Genomic DNA, 12337 nt, shown 5'->3' with positions numbered 1-12337 from the left:
CACGTGCACACATGGACATGAGCATACGCACACACATACACTCTTACCACCAGGAACACTGTTCCAGGGCCAGCTCTTGACTCTGTGTGGTCACTGTCATTTGTCAGACTGGGGACCTGATCCCAACTGGGAACCTCCCTCTCCCTGGGCCCAAATCAACAACACTCTTTCTCTTATAATTGCCTTTATATTCTTGTTATACAAGCTATACATAATAATATGTTTAATTATATACAAAATTAAAAACATCAGCTAAAGTAAGTTCACTTTGACCCTCTTCATAATTCTGAACATCCTGGAACTGCCCAAAGGTAACTACTGTGTTCGTTTGGAGTGTACTCTTTCAGACTTTCTTCTCTTTATCCACATACATGACACATACCTACAGAACAGTTAGTGTGTCAGTGTATGTGTGAGCAGTATATATATATACACAGTAAACCACAACTTGCTTTTTCACCGTTAATACATCTCAGGCATCTTCCTGTGCCAACACACAGAGCTCCAGAACATTCTTTCTAACGGCCGTTTTCTATTCCAGAGGCACATGGATAATCTCACCCACTGACCTGTCCACAGGCAGTGAGGCTGTTTCCAATTTCTCACACCTGGAACCAGGGCCACATCGCCTGCTTGCCTGTGGCTGCTTGTGCACACATGGAGGGTCTGTCAAGGACACGTTCCCTCCAATCTCTTTCTCACTAAAATGTGAGCTTCTATATAATACCTACTGTTTACTGGGTACTTACTATGTGCTTATCACATTACCTTCTGATGCCCTCAAAACAAACTTCCAAAGCAAGGGAAGTGCGTCTCAGACAGTTACATCATCTAACACAGGCACACGCCAGGCAGCACTGCTGGGACCCGCACACTCACCAGTTTGACCTCAAATCCCTGCTCCACACGGAGTCCCCGCGCCACAGGAGGCCCTGTGCATGCCTCACAGAAAAGGTGCTCAAACAGTGAACTATTTGCTTTTAACCCCTACCCCTCACAATAGGCACCAGCTCTGTCCAGAATACACTTGGTAGGCATCTATCACAGTTAAGTCCGGAGCTGGACAGTGGGGATACAGAGAAAAATAAGATATTGGCTTGACCTCTGGGTAAGACAAATAGTAAACAAAAAAGATGCTTAGGTTGAATTTTGGAAAGTGAGCATAATGTGTAAGGAAAAAGGAGGGAGGATATTCCAGACAGAACATAGATGTATAAAAATAAACAACTAACTAGATTCTGCATTCTGAAATCAGGAACCAGGCTCAGTCTTGGATTTGAAAACTATCTTTAGCACTCATTGGATCCGTGCATATGAATGCCAACCCTGAAGGGCTGAAACCCCGCCAGAGTGCCGCACTGAGGACCCTGAGGCCATCTCCTGGTTCAGTGGGAGGCGGCTGGCATCCACAGTCTGTCAGGTGTACAATGAAGGCAGAGGCCAGAGCCAACCCCCTCCTTTCCCAGACAAAGTGACCGAGGCTCTCTGCAGGTGGCCACACTCACTAACCCACAGAACCAGCCTAAGGCTTTGGCCTTGAGGAGCACTATCACCTCACATCTTCTGTTTGGACATTCCATTTCATATGATACACAAACATTACCTTTGATCACCCATTCTCTCTACACATCATTGTCTCTCTCACTAAAAAAGAGGCAGAACTGCCAGCATTGATATAGAAGAAAATGCGTGTACACACACAGTTGTAGACAGAAATGTAAGGAAATGTTATAGCTCTGGGGAAGTCAGTCATCCTGCTAATCAACAAGCAGCTAATCCTCTGTCCCGTAAGTCCCTGAGAGAGGATACGCATCCCAGTGCAGCAGAAAAGAGCAAGTGTAGACTCATGCTGACATGGTTTAAATCCCACCCTGCTGCCACCTGGCTGTGTGTCCATCCCTGGGCACTTATGTGGATTTTGCATTTAGTCTTCATAAGAGCCTGACAGAAATAGGCATCATCATTGGCGCTGTTTTATAGACCAGGAAAATGAGAGGTTAAGTGACTTAGTTTCCAATTCTGCAAAAAGGGACAATAATGGCATCTGCCACATGAGCTTCTTGTGACCAGGAGACCTCGGGCACTATGTGCACACCTAGCTTAACAGCTGCAAAAGGTGATGGTCAGTAACTGGTTTTTTAAAAAGAAATGTATTCACTGAATTTTGATTTGTTAAATAAATTATTAAGTGGGATATGATTTGTTAACCTTTCAAAGGGCCACGTACACCAGTTTAAACCACATATTTTTAGTAAATTTCTAACTAGATAATGCTCCTTTTAAAAGATTAGGTAAAATAGAGAAGCTAGAGATAGGAGCATCTTTTGAATTCAGACCAATGTGAACATTGTCTGGGATAAACAATGTTTAGAATGCCATCTTAGTAGGGGTTCAAATAAATGGCCATTGTTTTAATACGTAACTGATCTGTCGTTAATTCACTTAACAGATGCAAATTGGGGAAGCTCAGCCCCAGAAAATATTATAGTTTATCCTTCCAGGTGGGTCCCAACCCCTCCCCCACTGTTTATTTAAGAAGGCTCACTTGCAAGTGATGGTGAAAGCACAGAGCAGCAGCTCAGCTCCTGCAAGCTCCACTTGGCCGTGTCCATGTTAATCAGATCCCTTTGGATCAAAGTCCTTGGAGCACAATGACTCAGTTTCAGGAAACAGTTAATACCCTTCTTCCTTCAACTCAACTGTTGGAACCTCTTTGAGGGCTGGCTCTTTGTGGGGCCAGGGAGGACTGTACAAGTTTCCTGGCAGGAAGAAGCCCAGACAAGCTCTGAATGAATCCCACAGGAAGAGGACTGAAGGTTGTCATAAAAAATAGATGCGACACAATAAATGCAGGATGTTCCCTGGGGTCTTAATCTCTTCTTTCAAAAAATCTGAATAATTCCACCTGCTGCACTGTTGTGAGGTAGAGGGGTGTCCGTGTGTCCGTGTGTGTGTGTGTGTGTGTGTGTGTGTGTGTGTGTGTTGTTGCATGTGTCTACAAACTTTGAATATTCATTTCTACCCCAACAATAAAATTCTTCCAAAACATGAGTTCTCCAACTGTTAATGTCAGCCTCACCAACAACACTCTTTAGTCATAAGTTCCCTGTTGTCTCTCAACTCAGGCAGGCACCTTCTGTTGTCCTGCACACATGCTGGGCTTGGCAGACTTCAGGAAAGCTTGATGGGCCCCCCAAAAAGTTGGGAAACATCACCCATGCCATTGGTGTCCAATGCTGCTACTGTAACCAGTGTCTGATGGACTCCATCACTTACTGTTTCTTCTACCTGGCATGGCTATTTTCTGCTTGGCAAATTCCAATCATTCATCAAAAGCTAAGTCAGAACTTCTCCTCCCAGCTACAGTGAAGTAGCTAGTGAAAAAAACTATGCTCTCCTCTGAGGAAAAAAAAAATGTTAAAAGCTGGAATACAATAATTTGTTCTAAGACATCTAAGGACTAAGGCAAAGAAGGACTTAAGGGTCAAGGTTATGAAAAGGGAGCTGTAGAAAGGTAAGCATTCGTTTCCAAAGTCACTTTTGCCCTCAGAGTTTATGCCAATTCTTGGTGCAGGAAGGAAGGCTGAGAGTAGGGCAAACAGATTCAGCTAACAGGCAGAAAAGCCAGCAGGGCTTTTGGCAATTTCACAGGACTGTAGAGAGACAACATTCCTTTGGAGGTTGGGGCTGCCAAGGCAGCCAGGATTTGAGGGATCAGGAATCTAGAGAGAAGGGAGCTAAAAAGAAGTGAGCCAACACTTAGTGGTTTTCCTCTTTTAAAGCATTTGTCAGATTCTTGAGTTACTTAATGCAAGACGCTAAGGAGCTAAGTAAAAATCCATTGAAAGACAAAGTAGAATTTTCAAAAGTCTCACAGAGCTGAAGGAGTAAAATAAGGGTTTAGAACACACTAAGAAAGAGGAGCCCTGGAAAGCCATACCCTAGGAACAGCGGTAAAGCAAAAGTAGCCAAAGCTTTACCAACACTGCAGGTAAGCTTCCATTCAGCTCAGTCCCTCATGGGCTTAAGGTAATCTGCCTTCACTCAGATGGGCAACAAGAAATAGGGCAGAGCATCGCTGAGAGAGATAACATAAGCCAGAGCCACTGTGCTTTAACTATATAATGTATGACATTCACTGAAAAATAACCAGGCACACAAATATATAGGACCAAGAGAAAAAATATGCAACAGCAAAAGACCCTCAGATGACTTCAAAATAACTATAATTAATATGTTCAAGAAAACAGATAAAACCAGAATCTCACCAGACTGAAATTTAAATTTAAAAAAAAGCAGACAAAACTTCTAGAATTGAATAAAATGCAATAATTGAAATTTAGAATTCAATTTTAGAGTAAGTTTAAGACAGACTTGACACATTAAAAAGAGGATTAGTAAAATGCAAGGTCAATAGAAAAAACACAGGCTACAGCATAGAGATGACAAAGAAGTGATGAAAAATATGGGGGTGGACACCCACAAACATGTGAGACACAGTAATACATGTAACTGAAATTCCAGAGAGGAGAAAAGATACAATAGGGCAGAATTTTTAAAAACATATTTTTATTGATTTCATAGAGGAAGGAGAAACAGAAATATCAATGATGAGAGAGAATCATTGATTGGCTGCCTCTTGCACATCCACTACTGGGGATCGAGCTGGCAATCAGTCATGTGCCCCTGACCAGAATCGAATCCGGGAACCTTCAGTCCGCAGGCCAATGCTCTATCCACTATATTACAGCTTCACTACTCCCCTTCCTGCAGATCATTGGGGTAAAGGATACAACAATGAAGGGGGAGATAAACACATGCTCAATAGGAGCCAAAATGGAGACTACAGAGATCTGTCAGTCTAGCCTAGGGGAAGAATGGACTGAACAGGGGAGGGTCCCATCAGAAGCCACACCCCCTAAAGCTTGGGAAATTGATTGGTTATTTTGAATAAATTCGTGGTCCTTCCCAAACCCAAGATAATCTAATCCCAGAGAACAAAGCCTTTCACCACCCCCTTACCGCTCTCTCTCTTTTCTTTCTCTCTCTCTCTCTCTCTCTCTCTCTCATACACACACACGCACGCACGCACGCACGCACGCACGCACGCGCGCGCGCACTTGTCCCATGGGTTTAAGCATTCTCTCTGTAGCAGCCATGGGGGTCTAGAAGCCATACTGATTGCAGCTGGGACTCCAATCACATGCTCCAAGACTGGATACAGCCCACAATGATGGATCAGAGCTGGGAACAGTGCTAACCTATCTGGATGAGGACTGAGATGGCTTAGCAGCCACCTCTGGCCTGGCAGACCACAAAGGTTACAAAGGACTAAACTTTAATATGGCACAGGGTCTCTGCCACTGGTCCTATTTCTGGCCCTGATTTTCCATGGCAGGACAGACAGAGCTGGGACATTAGGAACCCAGGGGCTGCCTTCTATTTTTGTTAGTTCAGATCAAATAATTGAATCAATACCCCCTCCCTTGGGAAACTGACCTTTAGATCACTTCACAACTGGCATTCCTTTCGCTTAGACCATATTCCATTTGCTAAGACCAGTAACTTTCCCCTCCGGACTTGCCCCAGATCTGGACCAACCCAGAGAATTCCCCGCTGAAAAAGCCCACCTGGAGTCCTTTAAAATCTTTAACTCCCTGTCCTTGGGTTACACCATTTTGGGCAGTCTATCTGGTTTGCAGATGATCTAATAAATTTATAATTCTTTATCACTTTCTTTATCCCCAGAATGGGGCGTGCAGGAGGCAACCGATCAATGATTCTCTCTCATCATTGATGTTTCTAGTATCTCTCTCTCCCTCTCTCTTCCTCTGAAATCAATTTTAAAAGAAATCTTACCATCAGACCTCATTCTCCTTAATGGGTCCTCGAAAATGCTTTTTCTCGCAACAGAGCAAGAACCCCACTTCCTTCAGCAGCAAAGCTGTACTAAACTAAATACTAAATGAGTTCTTCAGTCAGAAGCAAAGTGATCTTGGAAAAAAACCATAAATCCATCAATCAGAAAATTTGAATACGAACAACCACCTGAACCTAATTGACAAAGAGAAAACTATACCCATGAGTAGACTATACATTCTTTTCAAGTGTACATGGAAGGCTTACCAAAACTGGGTCATACACCAAATTTCAAACTTTTAAAGAGGATTTAGAGTATCTCTAATCACAAAATTAAACTAGAAATCAATTATAAAAAGGTAACTAAAAAATTATAATCTGTTTGGAAATTAAGCAATGTGTTTTAAAATAAGCCATGAGACCAGTAGAAATCATAAGAATTAGAAAAAAAATTTGAATTTAATTATAATAAAAATACAATATATCCAAACTTGCAGGGTAGAGCTAAAGCTATGTTTTCAGATAAATTAATTCCGTAAGCACATATATTAGGAAAGAAAGCAAGCTAAAATGGTATTTCACTATTCCTCAAATGCAAGCGAAAATCTGTCCAGGCTGGCTTCTGCTGACTTTCCCCAGCTTCATCCTTCTCTCTCCCCCTCTCTCCCTCTCTCCCTCTCCCCCTCTCCCCCTCTCCCCCTCTCCCCCTCTCCCCCTCTCCCCCTCTCCCTCTCCCTCTCCCTCTCTCTTCATTCATTTCTTTGCCAACACTGGCCTTTCAATTCCTTGAATGTGCTAAATTACTTCCTGCCCTGGGGCCTTTGCACAGGTAATCCTTCTTTTTGAAATGTTCTTACTCCTTCCTTCCTCTGGCCAACTTCTCATTTAACAGGAGTCAGCTGACATGCCATTTCCTTAGAAGCCTTACCAACTTCCAAATCTGGGTTTAGGGACTCCAACCTGGGCTTTTAAATTCAAACACAGTCTTTCTTTCACGACTCATTACTGTAATCAGTTATTGTTTGGGCAACTGCTTTTTGTGCTATTAATTTAAAAATATTGTTTTTTATTCTCCAAATGCTATAAGCTCCTTGCTGGTAGCAACCGAAGCTGTCTTGTTTATCTCCAGCACTTAGCATGGTGTCTGGCAAAGAGCCTATACACGTGTGTTTAAAAAGCGGGTGAGCCCCAGTTTGGCTCAGTGGATAGAGCATCAACCTGAGGACTGAAGGGTCCCAGGTTCAATTCCGGTCAAGAGCATATACCCTGGTTGCAGGTTCCCTGGCCCTGGTCAGGATGTGTGCAAGAGGCAACCAATTAGTGTGTCTCTCTCACATTGATGTTTCTCTGTCTCTCCTTCTCCCTTCTGTTCTCTCTAAAAATCAATGGATAAATATCTTCAGGTAAGGATTAACACACAAAAACAAAACAAAACAAAACAATACAAAAACACACACACAAAAAGTGTGTGAAACATTAATTAACCATCTAAGTAACCATTCAGTTTATTCAAAGTTGTTAAAAGAAGAGAATTCTCCAGTAGTACTGCTGTCAGCAGTTGGCACTTACTCCTGTGGCATTTACAATGTGATTACAATCATTTGCCAACCCAAGAAATCTCTCAATCAAAGATTCTGTCCCCACCTTATCTTTAAGTACAATAATTTTAACTCTACATTACTTACTGTTTAATTTATTTGGGAAAAGAGAAAATTTTCTTCTTTAGTAAACTCTATTACATCTGTTCCATGCTATGTCAAGCTAGGTGTTGTAAAAATGATTCAAATGACTGCTATTTTTAACAGTCTGTGGACGAAAAAAGGGTCACATATTAAACCCGATAAATGGAGAGAAGGATGGTGTGAAAATTCCTAAGTAAAAGCAGGTCCCGGCAGATACTACCCGTAGTAGTTGTCTTAGGTCTACAGCTTCCTTGACAAAGGTCAATCTTTATCTTAAGTGAGCCTGTCTATTATCTTTTTTGTAGTCTCAGATAACATACCTTTGGAATGTCAGAGGAATCTCCTTTTCCAGACCCATCAAGGCAAAACTCCCTGCACCAGAGCAGGAGAACACACAAACCCTTTTTGTTATCTGGTTCCCACATACCATCTCTGTGTGCTGAAATGTTAATTATTAACTATTCTGTACCCGCCAATGTAAAAGTGTCTCCTGTTTTACTTTTTTTATCCAGCCCCGAGATTTCCCGGGTTTGCTTCCACCCACCCCTTTCATCTACCAGCCATGGGTTCCTGTTAGTGCTCCTGACATCTCTTCCTAAGGTTCTAAGGTATAAATGCTGCAACACTGCCATTCTCAGGAGCATTTTCTCAACTTGTAGGTAGCTTGCTTCCCAACAGTTATCAGTTTGACTCAAACTCATAAAAATTCTCTACAGGTTTGGGCATAAGTCAAACTATACCAATGGTTGTTGACATCATAGGTCTACTTTCTCTGTGGTATCTCACTAAAAGCTTTAAAGGGATTGCTCCTCTTTGTTTTGAAAAAGAGGAAACCAGAGAGGTTAAGTGACTTGCCCAAGGGCACAGAGCCAATCAGAAGCAAGACTGAGGTGTGACTCCAGGTCCAGGCAGACTCATAGCTCCAATCAGCTGCCCATCTTATGGTCAGAGGGAGCTTTCAAGGGACAGGAAAGAAGCCAAGGCCAACAGTGAAGAATGGTGACTACAGAGCAGTCTCAGCTAAGCCTGACCCCAGCCCAGCAGAGAACCATGTGTGACTATGGACAACCTCTCTAGCTTCAGTTCTCCATCTGTGAAATGCAACCAATAATAGTAAGTAAAAGCATATAGTTGAAGTGCCTGTAAAGCACCTATCATTTAGTAACGTGCTTAGTAAGTCATTCTCAAGGGATACTGCAAACAAACTACTCTTCGCTTCGCTCAGATTAAAAATATACTCATATGTCAGCTCCCCTTTGCCTTCAAAGGATATGATGAGAAAGAATATGATGATACCATCAAATTCACTAAGCCAGAGACCAGGAGTCCATGAGTCCCAACTCCCAGGACGATGGGCCACATAGCAGGTGACAAAAATGCGTGTCTATGACTGTAAAGCTGCCTAGCTTCTCCCCAGAGCTGCTTCCCTTCAGCAATTGGTTCCATGATCCAGTGAAGAGGGAAGGTGCTCTGGACCCAGCATAACTGCCCCAAACATTCCAGGGGTGGGCCTGGGCCAGGGCCAGGAGACAACCCCGATTTTGCCCTTCCCAGGATCACATTATTAGGGTGGCTGTCACCCACCCACCTCTGAGGTGTGACTGCTTTCCAACCTCTTTCTCTCACTGATTGTGATAATGATCACTGATCAGCCCCAGGGGTGTGAGGACTTCCGCACATGGGGTGGCCCACACACTCTACAAGGACAGCTGGAACATTCCATTCCGCAGGGTCCATACAGCTCATAGCACTCACCCACCCACACCCCAGGCCCTGTGGGATCCCAATGGACCTGCGCAGGACCTTTCGGGATATTACCTGCTGCCTGGAAAGGTCTTTTTCCTAGTCTCTATTACTACTGCAGGACTCGAACTCTTCAAGATCACGGTTTCCCTTGCCCAAACCTGCTCTTTAGTCAGTTGTACCCCAATCTGGTGATATTTCCCCAGCTTCAGGTGAATACTGCATGTGCATCTCCTCTACCCTCCCGATCCCTCCTGACTCCACACGGTTTTCATTAGCAGCCGTGTTCATAAGAAATGTGTCATCTCCTGGTACCTAGACCTTCTGTTTCCTTCTCTTGGTGCCAGACCCAATCCCTCACCACTCTGCACTCTGACTAGTTTGCCTGGGAGTCAACCCGACTCACCCTTGAAGGATAAAGACCTATAAGGGAGGAGGAGCGAGTTGGTCGGAGCCCCTGGGTACCTTATGAAGGTCCACAGAGACCAACTTCAAAAAATAACCCAGAGCGTAATGCCCGGCTCTCCCTTCCCCACAGGAATCCCTCAGACCAGTGGTCGGCAAACTCATTAGTCAAAAGAGCCAAATATCAACAGTACAACAGTTGAAATTTCTTTTGAGAGCCAAATTTTTTAAACTTAAACTTCTTCTAACGTCACTTCTTCAAAATAGACTTTTGTGGAAGAGCCACACTCAAGGGGCCAAAGAGCCACATGTGGCTTGCGAGCCGCAGTTTGCCAATCATGGTCTGAGACCTTCCCTGACCTGTCCCCTAAACTAAGCAGAACTGCGTCTATATATGTCAATCCTGACATTCTGGCTCTGGGGCCTCCCCCTGACAGCACAGGAGCAAGACAGACCAGGACCGAACGCTGCCCTGGGCACTGTGCGATCCGAGTGAGCATCAGTGTCCCTGAGCCAGTCCTTCTGGAGTAAAGCAGGGGCGACCTCGAGTGTCAGCATACACGAGCTTAAGGCACAGGGCCAGACACATGGGGTGCCTACAGGAAAAAGACCCATCCCCTGAAAACCAGCTCCACAAATGGGGGACCAGCAGCACCCCTTCCCTGACTTCTCTGGGGGCCCAATGGACACCTGGCCTGGAATAGTCCTGCCAAGCCTGCCGCAGCCCCCCTCCATTTGCCAGGTTGCTAGGGGAGAAGGGAGTGCTCCTGTGGTCAATTACAGGTGACCAATAGCTGCCTCGGATCCAGGTGAGAGAACTGAGAAACAGATGGTCTTCTGTATTATTACAGAAATTTGAAATTAGGCAGGTGGTGGCAGGTTTCAAGCCATGTATGGGAATGTTTACAAATACAGGCTAAGTTTACAAAGAATAATAAACAAATTCTTACTTTATCATGCTCTCCATTTTCGAAGCTGCCTCATGGAATTGCTGTGAAGATAGTTTATACATCTCAGCATTCTACAAAGAGAAAAATAGAACAGGTTACCAAAGACTGCAATTTCCCTCTGTCCCTGTCACATGATGCAACTGCATTAAAAAGTGACAGATGCTAGCTAGCCCTGGCCAGGTGACCAAAAGGTAATGGATTTGATCCCAGGGCAGGGTGTGTATGGGAGGCAACCGATAAATGTTTCTCTCTCTCTCTCTGAAAAAATAAAATAAAATAAAAAACTGACAGACACTAATATCTTGACCAGCATCAAAGCAGACTAGTGATTGATCACAGGTTAGGGCTAGTTCCTACCCTGGACCAACCAGAGCTACAGAATCCTAGCTGAGCAAAGAATGGAAAGACATGGATCTTCCAGTTTGGGGGTCAGCAACACACCACCCATGAGCAAATCCCAACCTGCCCCCTTGTTTTATAAATAAAGTTTTATTGAAATATGCCACAGTCTGAATTTGTTTTCACTTCTGTGGCTGCTTTGTGCTGCAATGGCCAAGTTAAGTTGTTGTGACAGAGACTGTATGGCCCAAAGAGCCTAAAATGTTTACCATACTACAATATCTAATAAAGAGGGAATATGCTAATTGATCCTTATACTGTTGCAAAGATAGCATCTCCCACAGCCAATAAGGAGGGAATATGCTAATTGACTAGCATGCCCTCAAAGATGGTGGTGCCCACAGCCACAAGATGGCGGCACCCAGTCCCCTCAAGCCCCACCGGGGTGGCAGGCACTCCGCACTCCTGCCTCCAGAGTACTCCAGTCCCTTCAGCTCCCCAGCTTCCCCGAGGCACAAGTCAGCCGCCCAGGGCCGCCTGAGGCTCAGGTAACCAGGGCTAAGGTAACTGTCAGATAAGGCAGTGACAGCAGCAGAGGTGTGATGGGGCGTCGCCTTCCCCTGATCGCCCAGTTGCCTCCCATCCCTGAGGGCTCCCGGACTGTGGGAGGGGGCAGGCCGGGCTGAGGGACCCTCATTCCAGTGCATGAATTTTCATGCACCGGGCCTTTAGTCTTTAAATAAAAAGTTTGCAGAGTCTGAATCTGGTCCAAGCCTTATTTTATAGGTAGGCTCTGCTGCCCAGATAGATGAAGCCACTAGCCCAAAGTCACACAGCAAGTGGCTGTGCCAGGGCTACAGCCCAGGAGGCTGATCCTGAGTCAGGCATGAGTCCTGCTGCCTGCCAACACCAAGGTGCTTCTAGGCATGGTGACTGGACAGAGCCTTGCAGGGTGGTTCTGAAGGCACACACTTATATCCCTTCTGAGGCTGCCTCGGGGTGTACACGTACAGAGCCAGGCTGGTGTGGAGACAGCCAGGTTTGCAACAAGGTAGGGTGGATTAAATCTCAGGGGCCACCTCACTGTGACTCTGGGTAAGTCACTACTTCCTTTGTCTCAGGGGCAAGTTGCTTCTGGCCACAGGTCCAGAATCCAGCACTTTGCACTTGTTTCCCCAAGGAGACCAAAAGAAACACACAGCTAGCGCACCTGCCCATGCAGAGAACTGTGAGGACTGACTTCTTGCAGGAACAGCCTTAAGAATTAAATCACCCAGATCATAGCCCAAGACAAGACAGGCACTCAGACCTCCCCAGGGAGGGTGACAAGATAGCAGCAGATGCCATGCACACAGATAG

General features: G+C 44.8%; 1 protein-coding gene across 1 annotated transcript in view; it reads right to left on the bottom strand.

Annotated features, from left to right (window-relative positions):
* CHCHD6 (coiled-coil-helix-coiled-coil-helix domain containing 6) overlaps window positions 1-12337 on the bottom strand; it is a 195630-nt gene that overhangs the window by 30987 nt on the left and 152306 nt on the right. Inside the window, exon 6 of the mRNA XM_084887360.1 lies at window positions 10640-10710. Within this exon, the coding sequence (XP_084743486.1) occupies window positions 10640-10710 (71 nt within the window). The remainder of the gene's footprint in view (window positions 1-10639; window positions 10711-12337) is intronic.

Source organism: Pipistrellus hanaki, assembly GCF_964339955.1.
Source record: "Pipistrellus hanaki genome assembly, chromosome: 6".
In the NCBI taxonomy this organism is placed as follows: Eukaryota; Metazoa; Chordata; class Mammalia; order Chiroptera; family Vespertilionidae; genus Pipistrellus; species Pipistrellus hanaki.
The sequence above is the reverse complement of the archived record's forward strand: the minus strand, read 5'-3'. Positions and strand labels throughout refer to the sequence as shown.